This window comes from Nanorana parkeri, unplaced genomic scaffold, assembly GCF_000935625.1.
Source record: "Nanorana parkeri isolate BGI_ZX_2015 unplaced genomic scaffold, ASM93562v1 scaffold2185, whole genome shotgun sequence".
Classification (NCBI taxonomy): domain Eukaryota; kingdom Metazoa; phylum Chordata; class Amphibia; order Anura; family Dicroglossidae; genus Nanorana; species Nanorana parkeri.
In genome coordinates, this window is record NW_017308453.1 from 160704 (window position 1) to 181248 (window position 20545).

Consider the following 20545-nt stretch of genomic DNA (forward strand, 5'->3'; position numbering starts at 1 on the left):
TTTGCGGAGAATACTTTATCGGTCACTTCCCCGATTTCTATCTGGGAAGCCCACAAAGCGACCTTACGGGGCGAGGTCATCAGTCTGGCAACACGCCGTAAGAGGGAACGGACCAAAAGGGTGTCGGACCTCTCCTCCACATTGGAAAGACTCGAGTCTGACTGGAACACGGCCCCCTCGATCTCCTTACGGAAAGAGATTGACTCAGTTCAGTTGGAACTGAACCTCCTCTTAAACGACTCAGCGGAAAAACAGCTCCGCTGGACTAAACGCACGTTCTATGCGTGCGCCAACAAACCTGGCCCTTTATTGGCCAACATGCTTAAATCTAAACCGAGGGCCAAGCCCCCGGTCAGACTCCGTCTCCCCAATGGAGCCATAACGGCAAACCCATCCGCCATCCTTGAACGCTTCTCCTCCATCCTCTCTAAACTATATGGCAAACCCTCCACCTTCCAACCTCAACAGGCTGATGCGTTGTTTAAGGATGTTGCCCTGCCCATACTCACAGAGAACATGAGCTCCCTTATGGCCCAAGACATTACTCCAGAGGAGGTCCTTCTGGCAATCAAATCCCTCAAACCCTCCAAAACACCTGGCCCGGATGGGTTCTCGGCTCTGTATTACAAAAAATATTCAGACACCCTGGCCCCCCATTTAACGGCCGTGTTTAACTCTCTAAAAAAGACTAACAATACCCTCCACCCAGCCTTCCTGCTAGCCCATATAGTCATGATCCCCAAACCTGACAGATGCCCTTGACCCTCACAACTACAGACCCATTTCATTATTGAATATTGACGTTAAACTCTTGGCCAAGATATTGGCCACCTGCATGAACACAATCTTGCCAGACTTAATACACCGAGACCAAGTGGGCTTTGTACCCTACAGACAAGCCTCAGACAACACCCGGAAAATTATTCATCTTGTACACCACATGCACCACGCCAACATCCCCGGAATGCTCCTCTCACTAGACCTCCAAAAAGCATTTGACTCTATATCCTGGGAATACCTCTTTTATGTCCTCCGCAAATGGGGATTCCCGAACGATTTCCTCCTCTGGATCAAAGCCCTATATAGCACACCAGCAGCCGCAGTCAGTTACCTCAGTTATCTCTCCCCCACTTTCTCAATTCTAGGTGGTACGCATCAGGGATGCCCCCTCTCACCCCTTCTTTTCCTCCTAGCCATTGAGCCTTTAGCCCACCTAATCCCAACTAACCCCAATATCCACCGTATCACCAAAGGAACAGCAGAATATAAACTCTATATGTTCGCAGACGACCTGTTACTCACCCTCTCTCAACCCATCATCTCCCTCCCTAACTTATTCTCACTCTTACGCTCATTTGGCCAAGTCTCTCACCTAACGGTCAATAATGATAAATCCTGCGCGCTTAACATCACACTGCCACCCCGGCAGGTGTCCGACCTTACCCACAATTTCCAATTTAAATGGCACACTTTCTACCGAAAATACCTTGGGGTGAACATCTCCAACACCTACGATACTCTCTATGCTGCCAATTACCCCCCCCCCCCCCGCTCTTTGGCACCCTCAAGGACCTCTTGTCCTCCTGGACACGACACAACCTTTCCTGGATGGGCAAAATAAACGCGGTCAAGATGACTATCCGCCCTAAATTGCTATACCTTTTCTGCACCTTGCCCATTCCCATCCCCCGCAAAGCCCTAGAGCAGTTCCAGGCCCGAGTTGTGTCCTTCGTCTGGGGTACAAGACGCCCCAGGGTATCCAAATTCACTTTAGACTAGGCCTCCCTCACTTTCACAAATATTACTTAGCGGCACATATCGCCTCAATAGTCTGTTTTTTTCAGTCCCCGAGCAATCCACTATGGGTAGACCTTGAGGCAGCGTCATGCACACCATACTCTTTATGTCCCCTACCCTGGTTACCCCCCAGCCTCCGCCCTCCCTCCATGAGCCCCATATTGGCCCACACTTTCTCCCTATGGGACTCTACCAGATACTCCAGCGGCTTCCAATCTCCACACCTCCCGTTACTCACCATACTGGGCAACCCACTATTCCCCCCGGGCCTTGACTCGCCCCTGGCCTTCACTTGGTGGTCCTCCAAAAGATTGACATACCTCTACGACTTGCTGGAGGACAAGTCGGTCCGTTGTTGGGAATACTTCAGAGACCAGATGGGAGCCCCCCCCTTCGGAATTTTTCAGGTATCTTCAAATTCGACATTGGGCAACATCATCGCTCACACAGTCCTCAACTCGGGCGGGCCTCACAGTGTCTGAACATACCTGTAAACGCAACCCATATAGTCCGAACCTGGTCTCACAAATCTATACCCAATTTAATACATTGACCTCCCCTTCCAGACACTCCTACGTAGGGAAATGGGAGCGAGACCTTGGAACCTCACAACCTCCGGAAATTTGGCAACAAATTTGGACCTCCATGGCCACTTGCTCAATCAACATCTCCTCTATGGAAACTGCCTTTAAGTCACTCACACGGTGGTACCTGGTGCCGGCCAGATTAGCCCATCTTCACCCCTCACACTCACCATCCTCATCATCCTGTTTTAGAGGCTACCCATCATCGGGTGATGTTCTCCACACGTGGTGGTCCTGCCCCATGCTTGCCAGATTTTGGTCAAGAGTCTTTCGTCTGCTGGACAGTTTGTTCTCAGTGAAGCTTCGCAAAGACCCATGGCTAGCCTTGCTACACCTCAAATCTCCGCTCCTCACCAAAAGCCAACATCGCCTAGCCATACATGTTCTACCAGCGGCTAAACAAACTATTGCTTCAGCATGGAAAAAGCTATTTGTATCCTTCGGTGAAGTTACGCGGTGGATAGACTTTTTCTGCCTAAATGAGAAACTGACCAGTATCCTTTCAGACACTAACAAAACCTTCACCAAGATCTGGCAACCTTGGATAGACCACGCCCACCTGTCCCTGGCTCCGGATAGTCTTTCAGCCCTGTAGACCTGTACGACTTGAACACTAATCCCAGACAAGCCCAGTGCCTCCCCCCCTTCTTCCTCCTTCTTCTACTTCCACCCTGTTCTCTGGACTACAGCACTTCGGATTCTCTTATCCAGGCTGTTCTCCCACCTTTTGATGCTCTACTGTCCCGAGGAACTTGGTGACCTTGAGTCCTCAATTCTGAATCACCCAGGATGTCTAATGTTACCATGCTCCTCTGTAATGCTCTCCTCAGTATTGATTACTGTACTGTATTTTGTATGCGATATGCTGCTATAATCCAATAAAAATTTTGAAATGAAAAAAAAACAGAACGTTCCACCGAGATTTCTATACCCTGTTCAAGCACTGCCCATATTGGTGCCCAGGGGATTCTGGACAAAGGTTCAATCCTTGATCACAAAATACATTTGGGGGGTCTAAACCGGCTAGAATACGGCACTCCATTCTTTGCCTACCTAAGAGATATGGAGGTTTGGCTGTTCCAGATATCCATCATTATTACTATATAGCTGCTCATCTCACACGCGTCCTCGATTGGTGTCGACACACCGCTCAGAAACCATGGATTGCTCTCAAACAATGTTCCTCTTCTATTCCCCTTCAAACACTCCCATGGTGCCAAAATGAACCCCCCTCGATCCGAACACACCCGACGGTGGGCCACACATGGAAGATAGCACGGACGATATTTGATTCCAGACTGATTTCCCCTTCGCAATCTCCGCTTCTTCCGGTAGTTGGATCTCCAGATTTTACCCCGGGCCTACAGTACCCGGGTTTTACATGGTTACATGACCGGGGTCACTTTAGGGCTATGCATTTTCTTCGTGGCCACGAGTGGCCCTCTCTGTCAGCATTGACCGCAGACCCTATATTATCCTAACTGGGATTCTGGCGCCACCGCCAACTGACACACTTTTTGGCGCCGCCGACTGCTTTGTCCCGGCCCCTAACGAGCTTTGAGAGGGAATGCACTGTCACCGGTTCGCTCTCTAAACCTCTCGCTATGCTACCAGCTACTGCTAGCCCCTGACTTGGAGTCACCCCTGCCATACCTGGAGGGATGGGACTGGGAATTTCCTTTTCATCTTATGAGAAAACTAGACTGATATTGCTGTCCTTGAAGTCCTCCATCAGCAGTAGATACCAGGAATCGATTTTCCCCTGAGCGAGTGGTGGCTGCTGGAGGTGTGACTCCTCCCGGCAGGCATGCTACATGTTTTCTGGTCATGTCCATCATTACAATCATTCTGGGCTCAAGAATGATTGCTACTCATAAATTCATCATAATGCACACTCAGTGAAGGGTTATAGAAAGTCGGTAATAATTCACCTAATTAACGCTGCACGTGCCTGCATCCCGGCCATGTGGAAGCAGGCTTCCCCACCTACGATACAACTGTGGCTCAGCAAGATACGAGACATTAGGCACATGGAAGACCTTACTAGTTCCATGAAGGGAACTGATGCCCGGTTCCGTACTACCTGGTTCTGGTGGGATGAGTTTACCTCTACTCAAGATTATCTAGATCTCTTAGCTTGAGACTACCTGGTGGTTAGGATTCCCGATTCTCCTCCCCACCCGCCTCCCCTTCTTGTATTCTTTCTTTCTGGGTCCCCTCCTTCCCCTTTTCCTACCTTTCCCCTCAGCCTTCCCCTCTTTAACGTCCCCCATACAACCCTACCTAATGTATGTAAATACTTACCTACCCAATTGACGTGCAACTCGTGAGATCACAATAGTCCATCTACCCCAAAAAAATCACAGTTGGGTGGTCTGCGCACTAGGCATTAGTGGGATCGCACCTGACGAGGTTGACCAGCTCCTCTCCTCCAATTGGTGACTCTCCATATGACTAGGTGTCCAATATGGACTCGCACAGGGCCCCCAAAGGTCTGAAGTCCTGCTAGTCCACAGGCTGGTATACTGTCATTGAGGGCTTTATATCTCTATCTGCCTCAGGGTGGTTATATTGTATATGTATGGTGGCTGCGCCCACTGCTTTTACGGTGGGAGTTTTGTCCCCTGTTCGCTACCTTTGCTTATCATTTTTAAAAACTTGTCAAAATTTATATGAAAATATAGATCTGAGAGCCCTCTTAAATAAAAATAGATGCCTGTTACACAGTAAATTTACCACCTCATCAACACTAGTTATACCTACTGTATATAGATACCTCTCAAGAGGAGTCTTAGAGGGGCTTCAGGGCACAAATCTGTATCAGGAGGTTATCCATATCCAAATATTTGGACCAAGAAAGATAGAATGAACAAACAGGCTTTGCTTTAATATGGAAATAATCATATATCCCAAATTAACCCTTATTATTACAAGGTATAAAAGTCCTAGGTTTAAACCATACCTTGAAGTTCTCTAAAAAGCTATCCGGACTGATTTGCCGATTGCTGTTGGAATTGCAACCCCCCCCATTCAGATATATCCATGTTGTGGATGATACACTATCTCGGGGAAAAAAAGGCCCATAATGCTAATGACACCCACAATGGAAAGCCAACTCATCCATTATCTGAGCATTAAATACCTTGCAAATTATCCAGCTGAACCAAACCCTCTGTCATTAGGTCCTCACATACAAATAGCAATACTAACACACAGTAAGAAAAAGGAATGGTTCCTTCCCACTAGGGTCCTTATTATGGAAGAGCTTGAAATGCCTAGAAAGGCTATGCTTAGCATAAAATAAACAATAAAGGTGATCAGCGCCAGTAAGTGTAATGTGGAAATAAGAGCTACCAAGCACTAAGGATATAACTAAATATCTAAAAAACGTGAAAAACAATATTGTGCCGAGCTAATAATCATACATATCTAATAAATTGAAACATATATAAGTGAGTCACATATATGAGCCTTCAAACAAATGAGGCATAGAAAATATCTACACAAAGACAAAAAAACAATATAGACAATAAAAAGTCTCAAGGAAAAAACAAAAGCAAACAATGGTGATTGTGAAAAAAAATCCTTCAGATAATTCACAGCCAATCTGCATATAACTCTCAGGTAAGGATAATCACACAATCCAGGCAGACCTTCACCTCCACCCAGTGAGTGATGACAACAAGTGAGTGCTCACCTGGGGAGGTAGACCTACAGAGCTAGGTCAAATGCGCTTTTTCCCTTCTTAATGGGGGAGGGAAGCCCATGCACAGAAAAGGTGATAAGGTCTCCTCAGATCACAGGTACCAGTATAAATCCAGGTGGAAAGAGAAAAACGACATAGTGCGTAACGTCCAATAAAATGCAATTTATTAAATAAAAAATGCGTACTCACAATGATATAAACAGTACAGGCATTGGGTATTGCTGGATCAGACCAGCAGGGCAAATGGCAGCAAAGCGATAAAAAAACCTGTTTGTCCGGCTCAGCTCAGTGCAGTGACATCAAAAGCTCTGCCCTACGTACGTTACGTCAAAACACGTGACTTCATCAGGGAATTAGCATAACCTTTTTAATATTCTTTATATGTTCCTCAATTCTTTCTTTTAACAATCTAGTAGTCCTTCAGACATATTGCTGCCCACAAGGGCATTCCAAAAGGTAGAAAACATACTGGCTGTTACAAGAGATAAAAAAAATTATTTCAAACATTTTATTGTTCTATTTTTCCTTTTGCCCCTGTAGTCCTACAACCAATGCACCGTCTACTGGGGTAAAATCCAACTCCCTCAAAAAAAGTGACCATGTGTTTAGGAGGTTTTAAAACATTCTTAGTTTAACTCTCGGGGTAGGTGCACATCTATATATTATTCTAGGACTAGTTGGCAACAAGGAGCCCAAAATCCTATCTTTTTTTTGTTTAAATATACCAATGTTTTTTAAAAATTAGATTATACCTCCTTGTGTCGTGCTGAATAATCAGTAAAAAAAGATATGGGGAATTGGTTAATCTTTAGGTAATAGTAATTGTTCTCTATTTATTTTATATACTTCCTCTCTCACTTTTAAAATGTTATTGTTATTGTAAACTTTTTTTTTTAAATCTGACCTGTAAAATTTGTGGTTGTGTTATGTAATCTTCCAACCTAGTACAATTGTTTAACTGTCCTTTTGGTATAGCATTTATCAAGTTAGCATGATGGCAACTGCCTATCAGTATATAACCATTTTTGTCCGTAGCCTTAAAATATGTTTTAGTATGAATTCTGTTTCCTTCGACAACTATATCCAGATCCAAAAAGAGGATATAACTCCTTATATTTTTGGTGAAAGATATAAACTGTAGTTGTTGATATCCAATGTTTCTAAAAAAAAAATCTAAAGTATTTATCTCCCTCCCTCCCAAACAAATATAATATCATCTATAAACCTTTTCCAGATTTGTAAACCAAGCCACTGTTTTCCAAAAATAATCTCCTCCTCCCATTTTTACATATACAGGTTAGCCAAACTGGGGGCAAATTTAGCTCCCATGGCTACTCCTCTTTCCTGCAGGTAATATGTTTGTTTATACCAGAAACATTTTTTTGTCAATGCAAAATCAATACAATTTAGTAAAAATTCTTCCTGTTCTTTAAATCCCCATTTTTGTCAATAGCCCCAAAAATGGCTTCTAGTCATTTTATAAAGTGGAATGCTTGTATAAAGGGATGCTACATCTATTGTCACCAAATAGGCCTGACCAGTAACCAATATATGATCTAAAGTAGCAAGAACATCCCTGCCATCTTTTATAAAGGCTTTAGTTTAGGTCACCATTGGCTGTAAAAAATAATCTATGTATTCTCCTAATCTGGCAGTGAGGCAGTCTATTACCGCTGATGATTGGTCTTCCCAGAGGATTTTCTATGGCTTTTTGGGAGGAAGTATATTACAGGTATTCTACTCGTGGAAGGGACTAAATAATCCTTTTCTCTTTTTGTCATTCTTTTTTATAAGCTGCATTAACTATCCTCTCTAGTTCCTTGCTATATTGGATAGTTGAATCTTTTCTAAGTGTTTTTATAGGTTCCTTCCTCATTTAAAATATTCAGCATTTCCAGTTCCTAATTATTACTACTCCTCCCCCTTTATCAGCTGGCCTGATAACAATTTCTTTATTTTTTTCCAATGACACTATTCCATTATTAATAAAAAGTTTGAAAAATAAGGAATTTATCTCCAACTACTTTATATTCTCTTCTACTAAGTTTTTAAAAACTCCAATGACATGGTTTGAATTGACCTGAGGAATAAATACTGAATTGTTAATGAAAGCTGTATGGCTATATTTCGTAATAATACCTCCTCTTTGGTTGGGACCTGGTAGTGATGAGTAATATTTCTTAATGTTTATTCTTCTGATATATTTCTGAAGATCTATAGAAGTGACAAACTTGTCAAAATTTGTATTGGTGCAAATTTCAATCCTAAATTTAAAACTCTGTTAATCTCTGTGCAAATGTATGACACGAGTGTACATTCTTAACTCGCCATTAAGTTTGGTGTGTGGATATCAACGACGAAGAACATGTGGTGAATAAAAATTGTTCTGTTCGGATGGATTCAATTTTGATTGTGGTCGATGGTCTTTTGATCCTGGTTGATTTAGGACAGGTGCTGTTTGGATGTGTTGTGGAGAAGAGTCTTGAATGCTGACGTGGAGCCAGGTGATGAGAAGGAAGCTGTAGACTTGTTTTTTGGATGTAGACTAGGCTAAGTGTCCAAAAAAGTATGAATAATTGAATAAAATTAAGTAGTTGCGGGTTGTTTTAAGAGGTGTGGGTGGTAAACCTTGTTTGCAGTTGAAAGCAGCAGGGGGTGGGGTGAGGCAGGGGAGAGGAGGGAGAGATGGCCGCTGGGTGTCTGCTCTATCTGGAGAAGCGTCCTGTGGACTTGGTTATGAGGAGGGGGGTTTACAGAGGAGGAGGAGAGGTGGCCACTGAATGCTTGCAGTGGCCGGAGAAGCATCCTGTAGTCCTGGCAACAAGGTGAGGAGGATGGGGAGGCATGAGGAAGAGGAGAGCAGAGTGACAGCCGCTTGGGTAGGACAGCATCTTTGTTTCCTGGTGACCTGGGCGGAAGGTGGAGAGGGGAGAGAGAAGACCAGTGTAGGTTGAATCAGGCAAGGTCTTTAGGTAATCTGGGGATCTCGGTGGAGGGAGACTATGTGTGGAGCCTGGAGCATGTGTGCAGTGTTTTGGGGGAACGTCTCCGGTCTCTGGAGTCAGATTAAGAGGCAGCAGCTGGGGACACAGTGGGGCTGAATGAAGGAGAGACGGAAGGCGTGCACGGGTGGAGGTGGACGCACAAGACAGCGGGGAAGGCGTTTTTTTTAATCGAACACAGTGATAGGTACCTGCTCGAAGCCCTGGGATTGTGAGACGTGATAAGCTGGATGGCAACACGCTTTGAAGTGTGAGCTTCTTTTTCAAGCCGGGTAAGAAGAGCTGACAGTTTTTGGCTGTTTTTATTTGAAGAGTGAGGGGATGGGAGTGGCAGTCTCTGGGTGGGGAATGCAGAGACAGCAGAGTTTTGAAGTGAGTTGAATGAATGGTGATGGTGTGAAAAGGGCAGTAGACAGAAAAACATGGATGGAAATTTACACAGGAGGAGTGAGACTCCGTACGAGGGGGAAGAAAGTGTGAAGTAGGTGGTGGAAGAAAAGGGATGAGGTGGGTTCAAGCGATGGGGCCTGTGGAATGCTGCAGCGACAGAAAGGAGACTGCCAATACGCTTTGATGAAGGTGCTGATTTCTATTCCCTCATTGGGGCCCATGGGGCTGAGGGTATTCAGTTTATAAATCCAGTATGTTTCTTGTTTGCAGAGTAGGTGGAATCTTTAAGGGGGCTGGTAATTTTCGGGGATGTATTCTATTGCGAATACTTGATGTCCCTGCATTTGGTTCTGGTGTTTTTCTAAAAAGTGGCATGGAACACTATGGTAGGTACTCCCTTGTTCTTTGAATCTTCTTTGTTCGCATATGCATGTTCTGAGTGGGCGAATTGTTCGGCCTATGTATGAGTATCCACAGGGGCATTTGAGGCCATATACCACGAGTGTGGGCGCAGGTGATGAATTGTTTGATGGGAAATTTGTTTCCTTTGTGGTACTGAAATTACATTTGTCAATGGGATATGAACTGGCATGTGAGACATCTGGGTTTTTTGCATTTGTGCATTCCTGTTCGGTCGTCAAATCAAAGAGTGTTAGTGCATTTGGTCAACCTGAGTTTACTGGGGGCCAGAATGTTTTTTTATGCTCTTTGCTTTTTTGAAGACTACTGAGCCTCCTTGGCCATAGAATTCCCTGTGCACAAGCGTTCCCCGCCCACAGCCAATCACTGCTTGTCTCTGCATTCCCCGCCCAGAGACTGCCACTCCCACCCACTCACTCTTCAAATAAAAACAGCCAAAAACTGTCAGTTCTTCTTACCCGGCTTGAAAAAAAAGCTCACGCTTCGAAGCGTGTTGCCGCCCAGCTTATCACATCTCACAATCTGGCAGGTACCGATCCTTGTGTGCGATAAAAACCGCCTCCCCGCTGTCGCGTGTCCACCTTCACCCGCACACACCTTAATCTTTCCTTTATACAGCCCCATTTCAATCCCACTTATATTCACTTTGATTCATTGTTACTCCCTGGTTATTTTACTTTCACACAGTCTGCGCCCGTTTGTTGCGGTTTTTCTTATTCTGTTCAGTATTATACAGTTAGACACCTCGGTCTAACAACATAAGGAGCCGCACACCGGCCATAACACATCACACACCTCTCTAGGAGTGCGCTAACCAATTAGATTTCATTTTTTTTACTTTTCCTACCATCTCCTGTCTTTTCTGTAATTGAACTTTCCTTCCTCCTCTACACCCTCTCTTTGATTTGGAATTCTTCCTCCATTTCTGGGTTTTTCCCTCTGAGGTAATGGATCCCAGTCCCTTTCCCTCTGAGGTCTTGGGATCTATTTCACTCCTCCCCCTGTTTAAGGCCTATAATCAGGGCTGTAGCTACCATGGGGCTTCAGCACTCAGAATGGCAATTTTCGTTTTCTATTTCAAAAGGGTAATACCAGGGGTTTAGACCCCTAATATTTCCCCGAACCCCCCTTTAGTAAAAAAAAACACAAACACACATTATTAGACATATGCAAAGACTAAAAATGTGTTTAAAATGTGACTAAAAAATTGTTTTGGATGAAATGAACAGAAACTAAAAATGTTTTCATTAGTTTCTTCAAACAAAATTTTTATGCTATTTTGGATTTGTCCACCCGCGCATTCTGCACATGCGCGGGTGGACAAAGGCAGGGCAAAAAGGGCAGGTGCCTCGGGCCCAGTCATTGCTGTGGGGCCCAAAGCAGCTGCCCCTTGACCACTGGTAGTGTCAGACTGCAAACCCAGCTCTGACTGTAACACAGGAGGTGTCACATAGTCTGTGAATATTCATGGGGCAAAGACTGAAGTTATTTGCACTTTTTTGCAGCCAGATTGGAATAGAATCCTATTTTATATGTGTTAAATGTTCCCTAACACAACATAACCGTTTAACCACCTGCTGTCCGGCCGTTGTAATTAAACGGCCGGACATCGGCTTCTTGAGGGCGGGTGGGCGTCTTTAGCCTAGCGGCGTGCACGAACGGGAAACCGGCTTTGAATGTATACATTCAAAGCTGCCGCTACTGCTGGCGATCCGTCGCCGCTGCTGCTGGCAATCCCGGGCTCCGCTGTTCCCGGTGTGAGCCCGGGACCAGCACAGCAGCTCTGCGGCCGGAGATCAAACGGAGCTCAGTACACGAGCTCCATTTGATCTCCTCTTCTGAATGCAGGCAGTGATGTGTATTACATCACTGCCTGCCTTCAGTGTCACTTTCCGGTACAGAAACCGGAGAGAAGCTGGTGAAGCAGGTCTGCTTCATCAGCTTCTCTGGGGGTCCCTTTGTGACATTAGGGGTCTTAAAGACCCCTGATGTCTCCATAAAGAAGACCTGTAACTGCAAATTGGCTATCACATAGGGAACTTGTTTGCTCCCTATGTGATAGCAATAAAGTTCAGTGGAAAAAAAAGGTTTAAAAAAATTTGTTACAAAAAATTTTTTAAAAATCACATATCAAAGCAATAAACAAAAATGTAAGTCCCCCGCCACCCCCACATGCACACGCAAACATGCGTCAAGCCCGCCTATGTGCGAAAATGCCGATTACATCCATTGCGCCGCACATGTTACATGTGCGGCGCAATGTCGGAATGAGAACAATAATCAAGCAATAATAGTCGGAATGAGAGCAATGATTCTAGGGTCATCAATCACTGATAACACTAAACTGATGAGCGGTAAAAGCTTTTAAAGCGTCGGCTATGGTCAATTTTGAGTATGGTAGTTTTTTGCGATTTACATAGTTACATAGTTACATAGTATTTGAGGTTGAATAAAGAAGGGCTAGTTCACACCAAGCGCGGAGCAGATCCAGAGTAGAGCAGGTGCAGACCGGATCAAAACTGCGTCCAATGTATTCCTATGGTATTTTGAGCTCCAGTTCACATCGCAGTGTGCAGATCCAGAGCAGGTAAAAAAACTGCAGCAGGCCCTATTTTACCTGCTCTGGATCTGCAAACGCATCAAAAACGCATGCAAATGCCTGGAACGCACTGAAAGCCCATGTTAAACGCATCTAAAAGACTAGTGTGCGTGTGCAGAAACCTGACCGGATCTGCTCTGCATTTGGTGTGAACAAGGCCTTATATTTCCCAATTGAATGTAATGTTAGGGATGGGGCTGGAAGTAATGGTCACTATAATTAACCCTGTGTGTACTGGCTCATGATCAGATGTACAGGACTGTCTGTACTAACAAAGGGTTAATGATCTCAGGTTTGGCTGGTGCATTGCATATCTCTCACTTTGCACGGTTAGTAGCTGGAATGCACTAGATCGCATAATAAAATTCTCCCTGCGTGCATGCATGACCTATTTTTTGTGATTGCACTGCACCATGGGCATTGTTGTGCCATGTGTGCTGGTGCAGTTAAATGCACTGCAAGGCAGGAGACACGGCTGTGGTGCCATTGACTTGAATGTATCTCCAGGCCCCCTCCTGCCCCAGAACACAGGGAACATTTTATTATGCGATACAGTGCATTCCAGCTACCAACCGTGCTGGAACACACTGGATTAGGTGTAAATAAGCCCTTAGAAAAGTAAGAAATACTTTGTAAATGTGAATTGGGCGTGCTATATGAATGGGAACACATAACATATAGTAGGCGGGCAGAAAATGCACTATATAGAAATGTCACCAGCACACCAAATCCTTTTAGGATAGAAAAAATGTTCATTTATTTGCCATTCCTTGTCAGAAAAACAAGCGCCTTATGAAGGGACCCTGCACAGTCCCGAAAGCGCTTGTTTTTCTGATTCAATGATTAATGATTCAATTCACAGCTCGTTTACATGTTGTGCACTTTCTTGATCTATAAGTTGGCTTGTTAATCTGAAGCTGCAGTTGATTGAACACCATACCATATCCCACCATTTGATGCAGATGAGAATCCCTGGTGGGATATGGTACCAACTGTCAACCAGTGACCCAAAATCGTGTGTGCTCTAAATCACCTAATTGAAGTGTGTATAAAAGGAGGTAGTACAGTACTGATTATACTGTTTATCACTTTACTGAAATTGTGTTTGAACAGATCTAAATTAAATTCATGGGTGTATCTTGCAGGCAGCCTGGACTTAAATAAGACAAAGGATTTATACAAAGATCTGCTGGCTGTATTTGACAAATTGGTTTTACCTACCCATGCATCCTGCCATGTGCAGTTTGCTATGTTCTATATTTGCAGCTTCAAATTGGTAAGTGTTATGTCTTAATACATTATTTGTATAGACCTGGCATGTTTTGTAGACCTAAAACACATTATCTCATTATTATAATTATCTCATTTGATTGTCCTTTGAAAGAAAACTACATTTGTTGTGTTATAATACATCTTCTAGCAATACTGCCCTTTGCAGAAATTGAATGTTTGTTTCATCCAAGAAGCGCAACAGACATTGTAACAATTACATCTGTTTTGGGCCCTTACTCTTCTTGGACTTAATCAATTATTTTTGAAGTGTTGCAGCCTTGGACTCCTTTCCGCATATTAGGCATATTTTCCTGGGTCAATCCTTGCTGTAAATTATATATTACACATCAGTTGTTATGAGAGATCATAGATGCACAGTAAAGTTCAGTGGCCCTCTAGAGCCGGCATATGTAATATAGATGCATATTTCATATGCAATACTGCTATGAAATTTGACATAACTAGCTTCTAAAACAGTTATGATCAGCTGATAGCTTAGTAGTTATAAATAAACATGTGTTTTCTCTTTCATTCATTGAGTGACATAGCTTTCTGTTCTTCACAATTGAGTTATAGTGACACATGCAGCAGTAGGACACTAGGTACAAAACAACAGCTCAGCCTAGGGGTTTGAGAACAGACAGAACCAACTCGGCTCTTAAACAGAAACGTTTTTGGCGTAGTGTAAGGGATTTGGAATGAGGTCCTAATTTTTCTCACTGGCATTTAGTCAGTTGCAGCTCAGGACCATCCAGAGTTCAAGCAGAACAAGCCAAACTGCAGTGTCTTCAAGACAAGAAAATATTTACAGCATTTTTACCCTTTCCCTGCCACCAACGTAAGCCATACAGCGGAACAAAACTGTTCCCAGACTGCCAGGTCTGTAAGCCTTACGTTGGTGGCATTTACCATTCTGCTATTAGCTCATGGTCGCAGAGCAGTTCCCCTGATGGACCTCTTTAAATTAATAGCTGTCATCAACGGCTGACAAGCCGCTGATGACAGCTATTAATGAAAATTCCAGGCGGCCCCCCACCGGCACCACTGCCACCGGCTGCCAGCATCTCGTATGGGGTGAGGCAGCGGGGATCTGAATAGAAATGGCCGGCTGGGGGGGCGGAAGAGTGAGCCGCTCGATCACAATGGTCGAACGGCATGAGAGAGCAGCGAGCGAGGTGGAGAGAGGAGCCGCTGTTATGCTGTCAGTTTCAGGATGACAGCGGCTGTGTGCTTGGCCGAGCGGAGGATCGGTAAATATCAGTGATATTTACGGATTCCCTGTGCAGAGCAAACACTGGAGTGATCATCTGATCACTCCAATATTTGTAAATAACTGGGGACACATGATTTACATCACTTCTGTTCATTCATGAATTTCTCAATGGGGAGAAGCACTGACTACAGAGGCTTCTCCCCGTTCAGAACCTGTTGATAGTAAATATTTTACTATCAACAGTTTCTGAATGAATGGGTATACTCTGTACTGAGGGCTTTCCCTTCATTTAGAACAGAGGCTGCAATCAAACCACCACCACCACCACAAGAAAAAAAAGAATAAAATAAAAAAAATGAAATTTGTAAATAATAAAAAAATTAAATAAATCAAAATAAAAAACAAACTCCCACACACACATAACATACACATGAACCATATTGTGGTGTACGCCATGCACATGTTAGAACGCATCACAGTGCTTGATTTTTCTTTTTAAAATAACATTAACTGTGGCAACACATGGCAAAGCATTGTGACGCATTGCCATGCGTTGTTATACGCTGTGTTGCAATTACATGTACGCCTGTATCATTTTATCACAACACCAACACAGCGCAAAAACAATTTTTAACATGTCACTTTTTTACAGTTTTGCATTCCTTAATTTTTTTTTTACCATTTTGCAAAAAGGCGCATTTTAAAATGTACAAATATTTGTCATTAACTCAATACAGTTTTATCTTTTAGATTTAGTTGGAATTTTTTTGTGCACTGATACTGATTTTAGTGTGCTTTATCAATTGAATTGTGTATTTTTATCGGTTTGACATTGATTTGATAAATATATGCACAATTGTCACAGGGCCTACAAATTTAGTAGCACCATCTTTTATTGTACCAGGCCTGTGCTTTCAGAAAATATATGGTTTGGGACAATGGGAAAAATTGCAAAAATGGTGTGGCCAGCTGAGGTGTAAAGTGTTCCGGAGGGCTTGGCAGTGAAAGGGTTAAAACCTAATTCACTCACAGCTGGTCCTCCTCCCACTCCTCCATTATCTGGAACCTAGTTCGGTGCTATGAAGAGGTGTCCCATATCTTCCTTTTTTTGGGGGGAAGAGGGCCCCATTTTTCAATATTCAGCGCTGCAGTACTTTGACATTTAATTAGTCATGCATCGCTGTACCGCAATTAATTGTATTTAATTTGGACAGATAGAGCTTTCTTTTGGTGCTATTTAATCACCACTGTGTTTTTTTTATTTTTTACTTATAAGGAAAAAAGGGCAGAACATTTAAAATAAAATAAACTGTTTTCCCTACGTTATGTTGGGAAAATTGGCCATAGGCAACGCTTTAAAAGCTTTTATCGCACATCAGTTTAGTGTTATTTGCCTACGACTTTCGCAGTGATATGTAACTTGTGGTGCAATTGTCGTTTCCGCACATGGGCACACCTAACACATGCCTATGTGCATGTATGTGGGGCGTGGGGGCAAGGGACTTAAGTAGAAAAAAATACGTTTTTTTTTTTAATGTGTGAAAAACATTTTGTGGGCTTTTTTTTTTTTTTTACACTTCAATTTATTGCTATCACATAGGGGGATAACAAGGCCCCTATGTGATAGCAAAGATGATGTTTCAGGTCCTCTTTATGGAGACATCAGGGATCAATTAGACCCCAAAGTAGCTGATGAAGAAGCAATTTGATTTTCCAGGTGAAGGGAGTGTGTGCAGACGTTTTAAAACGTCCACCCGCATTCAAGAGTGTCCCGCCCCGATGTTTATTTACAAATACTGGATGAAATGGTTAAAGTTGAAACCAACTGCCAGTGCCAGGCAACTAACATTTTTTTACCAGGAGGTTAGTTACTGCAGGCTACACTTATCTCTCATAAAGTGTTTATAGTTACACAGTTATGTTGAAAAAAGACCAGGTCCATCGAGTTCAAACTATAGAGTGAAGGAAAAAAACGATGAACCTCCTAAAAGATAAGCTGATCACACAAACTGTCATGGAAACCGTCAGATGGAACTCGAACTAGCTGCTCAGAAAAACAGAGTGTTAAGGCAGTGGCTGCAGAGTCAGGGGTCAAGACAAGCCTTCCAATATAATGCAGCCTTGTTGATATGAGCAATGAAATTAAATTACAAGTTCATCAAACATGTATCCCCATCAACCTGTGGGTCTATATGTATCATACATTAGCGGGATTAGCCATTAAAGTCCTTGGCCAGCAGGGTTTAAGAGGTTATTACTTCATACCATATTCCCGTATACGGCTCAGTCTACATAGTCCAATATCTTCCACACACAGCAAAACCCTGATATGGATATTGTATAGTCAATAGAGGGCGAGAGGTTGCACTCAAGAACTAGGAATATAAAGTCCAACACACAGGAATGCACTGGGTCACAAGAGTGTTTAGAAGGTACTTGCAGTTTCGTAGCTCAGTCTTGCTCCACTCTCAAGGATTAATGATTCAAGTGCAGCAGCGTGGCATCAATATGGATGTGGTTGCAGCTTTTCCCACACTGATGATTTTACTCTCCCAGGAGCTGGATTCACTGTGCTGGTCTGAGGTGCTGTGGCAGACTGTCAGTAACCACCTGACAGGTTAGTGTAGGGACAAGGATAGGCGGGTGGTGCACAGAAGGAATTGTTGAGCGTCGCGTTTGTAATAGGATGCCGCACAATTCAAAGACCGCGGCTTAAGGCTGACAGCCCGGACGAAGGAAGGGCGGCTAGGCGCCCCGTGATTAGCCAGCGGCGGGAAGAGGGAAGGGCGGCCAGACGCCCCATGATTGTTCTCTACGGTCCGCCGCGAGGCAAGTGTCTCACAGTGGCTGAACGTGTTTTTGGGGACATGCACAATTCTTCAGACCCCCTGACTTCCCCAATTGGACTCCTCCTAGAGTGTATGATGCATGCATGTTTTTAATCCCCAAGTGCATAACTTTACATCTACATTTATCGACATTAAACTTAATTTGCCAAATAGATGCCTAATCAAACAATACATTCAGGTCTGTTTTTAAGTTGGAGACATTTTGTAAGGACTGTATTTTTGTAGCTGGGTGTCATCTGCAAACACAGAAATGGTACTCCCAATCTCTATACCATTTATAAATAAATTAAACAGTAAGGGTCCCAACACTGAACCTTGGTACATCACTAACAGATTTACACCATTTAGAGTATGAATCATTAATCACTACTCTCTGAATATGGTCTTTAAGCAGGGCTGATGCAAGGATTTTTGCCTGCACAGGCGAAGGTGCATTTTTGCACCACCCCCCCGGTGCCCTCAGACGGCTGCCTATGCACCACACTTGTAGTCATTTAACTCTGCCTCCCATCCATATTACAACTTGTCTGTACCTCAGTACAGGCATGGATGGGAGTAGAGATCCACCAATACCATTTTTTCTAGACCTCAAGTGCTTGCCGATACCAATTACTGATGCCTTTTTTTTAGTGACATGTGATAGTTTTTCTAAAACAATGCAGACTAATGATTTTAGGACATTGGTGAAGCGCCAGGGGCCGGTCACAGCTGCAACCCCCGGTAGTTCTGCCACTGAAGAATAATACCATCAGCTATAGAGGACTACAAATCCCAGCAATACATTATACAACAATGCAGAATAATAGTATTGTTTGGTATATATTCTGTGCTGCCACTCTGCCACGGAGTACAGGTCTGATGTCCCGGCAAAGGGTCTCAGGAGGGGGAGATGTGTAGGCAGCGGAAGCCCTGTAAGCAGGTGTTGCGTGGTTCCCCAGAAGGCTGCTGCGCGGGACCTAATGCAGTCGAATCAATTTGAAAAATTAAATTGCAGAGGTCAGTAATAACGCAGGGTGTGGAGGTCAGCGGTGTGACGCAGAGTGCAGAGGTGGGACGCAGAATGAAAAGTATTTACAGTGCACATAGATCGTCTGATCTAATTCAGATGCTCTGCTCTCTTTCTATCCTGGTGGTGATTAGGGGGGTGGGCAGCAATGTTACCTGTTCTTATGTGAAGCCTCCAGTCCAACATGATGCCTCCAGCCACCTTCTTGTTCCCTAGGACCTGCTCTCCTGCTGTCAGCCGGCCAATGGTGGTGGTGTAGTCTTTCTCCCAGCTCATAGCAGCTGAAGTGAGCAGAGGAAGGTGGCCGCCGAGGAGCCCAACTATTGAAGCGGGCATTCAGAGAGGCAGCTGAACCGGCTTTTCTCCTCCCTGGCCATTTAATCCTTTCGCTGCCAAGCCCTCCTGAAGGCTTTGCATCTCAGCTGGCCACACCATTTTTGCTATTTTTCCCATTGATTTGATTTTCGACTGCTGTTTTGCTAGCGTTTGTAAAAGAACCCCCAAACCATATATTTTCTGAAAGCACAGGCCCAGTAGAATAAAAAGAGGGTACTACTAAATTTGTAGGCCCTGTAATAATTGCTCAAATGTTTCTCAAATTAATATTAAACCAATAAAAATACACAATTCAATTGATAAAGCACACTAAAATCATTATCAGTGCACACAAAAAAATATTTTCCGACTAAATCTAAAAGATAAAACTGTATTGAGTTAATAAATAACAAATATTTGCAAGTTTTAAATTGTGCCTTTTTGCAAAAAGGTAAAAAAAATGAAGGAATGCAAAACTCTAAATACCGTATATACTCGAGTATAAGCCGAGATTTTCAGCCCATTTTTTTGGGTGAAAAGTGCCCCCCTCGGCTTATACTCGAGTTAGCGCCAGGTATCATCTTACTTACCTCGCCGAGCGTCGCGTCACTGCTGCTCCGGTGTGCGGCGCTCCAAGCGGGGTTATCTGGCAGTCTCCGGGTCCTAATTTAGGTGGCCGGAGACTGCCAGATGACCCCGCTCGGAGCGCCGCCCACCGGAGCAGCAGTGACGACGTATGTTAAAATTCGTTTTTGCTCTGTGTTGGTGTTGTGATTAAAATGAAACAGGCGTATACTTAATTGCAACACAAGGTATCACAACGCACGGCAATACGTCACAAAGCTTTGACATGCGCTGCCACCGTTAAATTAATGTTTTTTTATAAAAGAAAAAAAATCCTGCACTGTGGGGGGGGGATTTTTGTTTTTTTTATTTTTAGACATTTTTTATTTATCAATTTTATTTTTAACCTCCCTGGAGGTCTGATTTATCTCTTTATTTTATTTTTATTATTTTTTCTATTTTTTTACTTTTGAGTTTCCTGCCGATTCCACCCCTTGCGACGCAGGCGCTCGCAAGGGACGCAAGACGGATGCCGGCATTGGCCGGAGGACACAGCGGGGTTTGGAGGGACAAGGTAAGTGACGCGCAGTGTAATCCCGAGGGTGGCTCGGGGTTACCGCTTTTGGTACTGAAAATTAACCCCAAGCCACACTCTGGATTACCCGCAGGAAGGTTAATTTCTCTCCCGTTCATTGAAGGACACAGGCAACAGATCGTAGATCCTGAATGGTAGGGTAATATCGCCACCTGCAGGAGAAGGACGCTAGGCACAAAACTAAAGACCAATTACAGCCTAGGGGCCGCCCCTGCCGGTGGCCAAACCCCCCA

At 43.8% G+C, this 20545-nt stretch overlaps 1 protein-coding gene across 1 annotated transcript in view; it reads left to right on the forward strand.

Annotated features, from left to right (window-relative positions):
• The window catches only part of LOC108800974 (RNA polymerase I-specific transcription initiation factor RRN3-like), a 171906-nt gene extending 154301 nt beyond the window's left edge, over positions 1-17605 (forward strand). Inside the window, exons 5-6 of the mRNA XM_018572955.1 lie at positions 13644-13774; positions 17540-17605. Of these exons, the coding sequence (XP_018428457.1) occupies positions 13644-13774; positions 17540-17605 (197 nt within the window). The remainder of the gene's footprint in view (positions 1-13643; positions 13775-17539) is intronic.
• The last annotated feature ends 2940 nt before the right edge of the window (positions 17606-20545 follow it).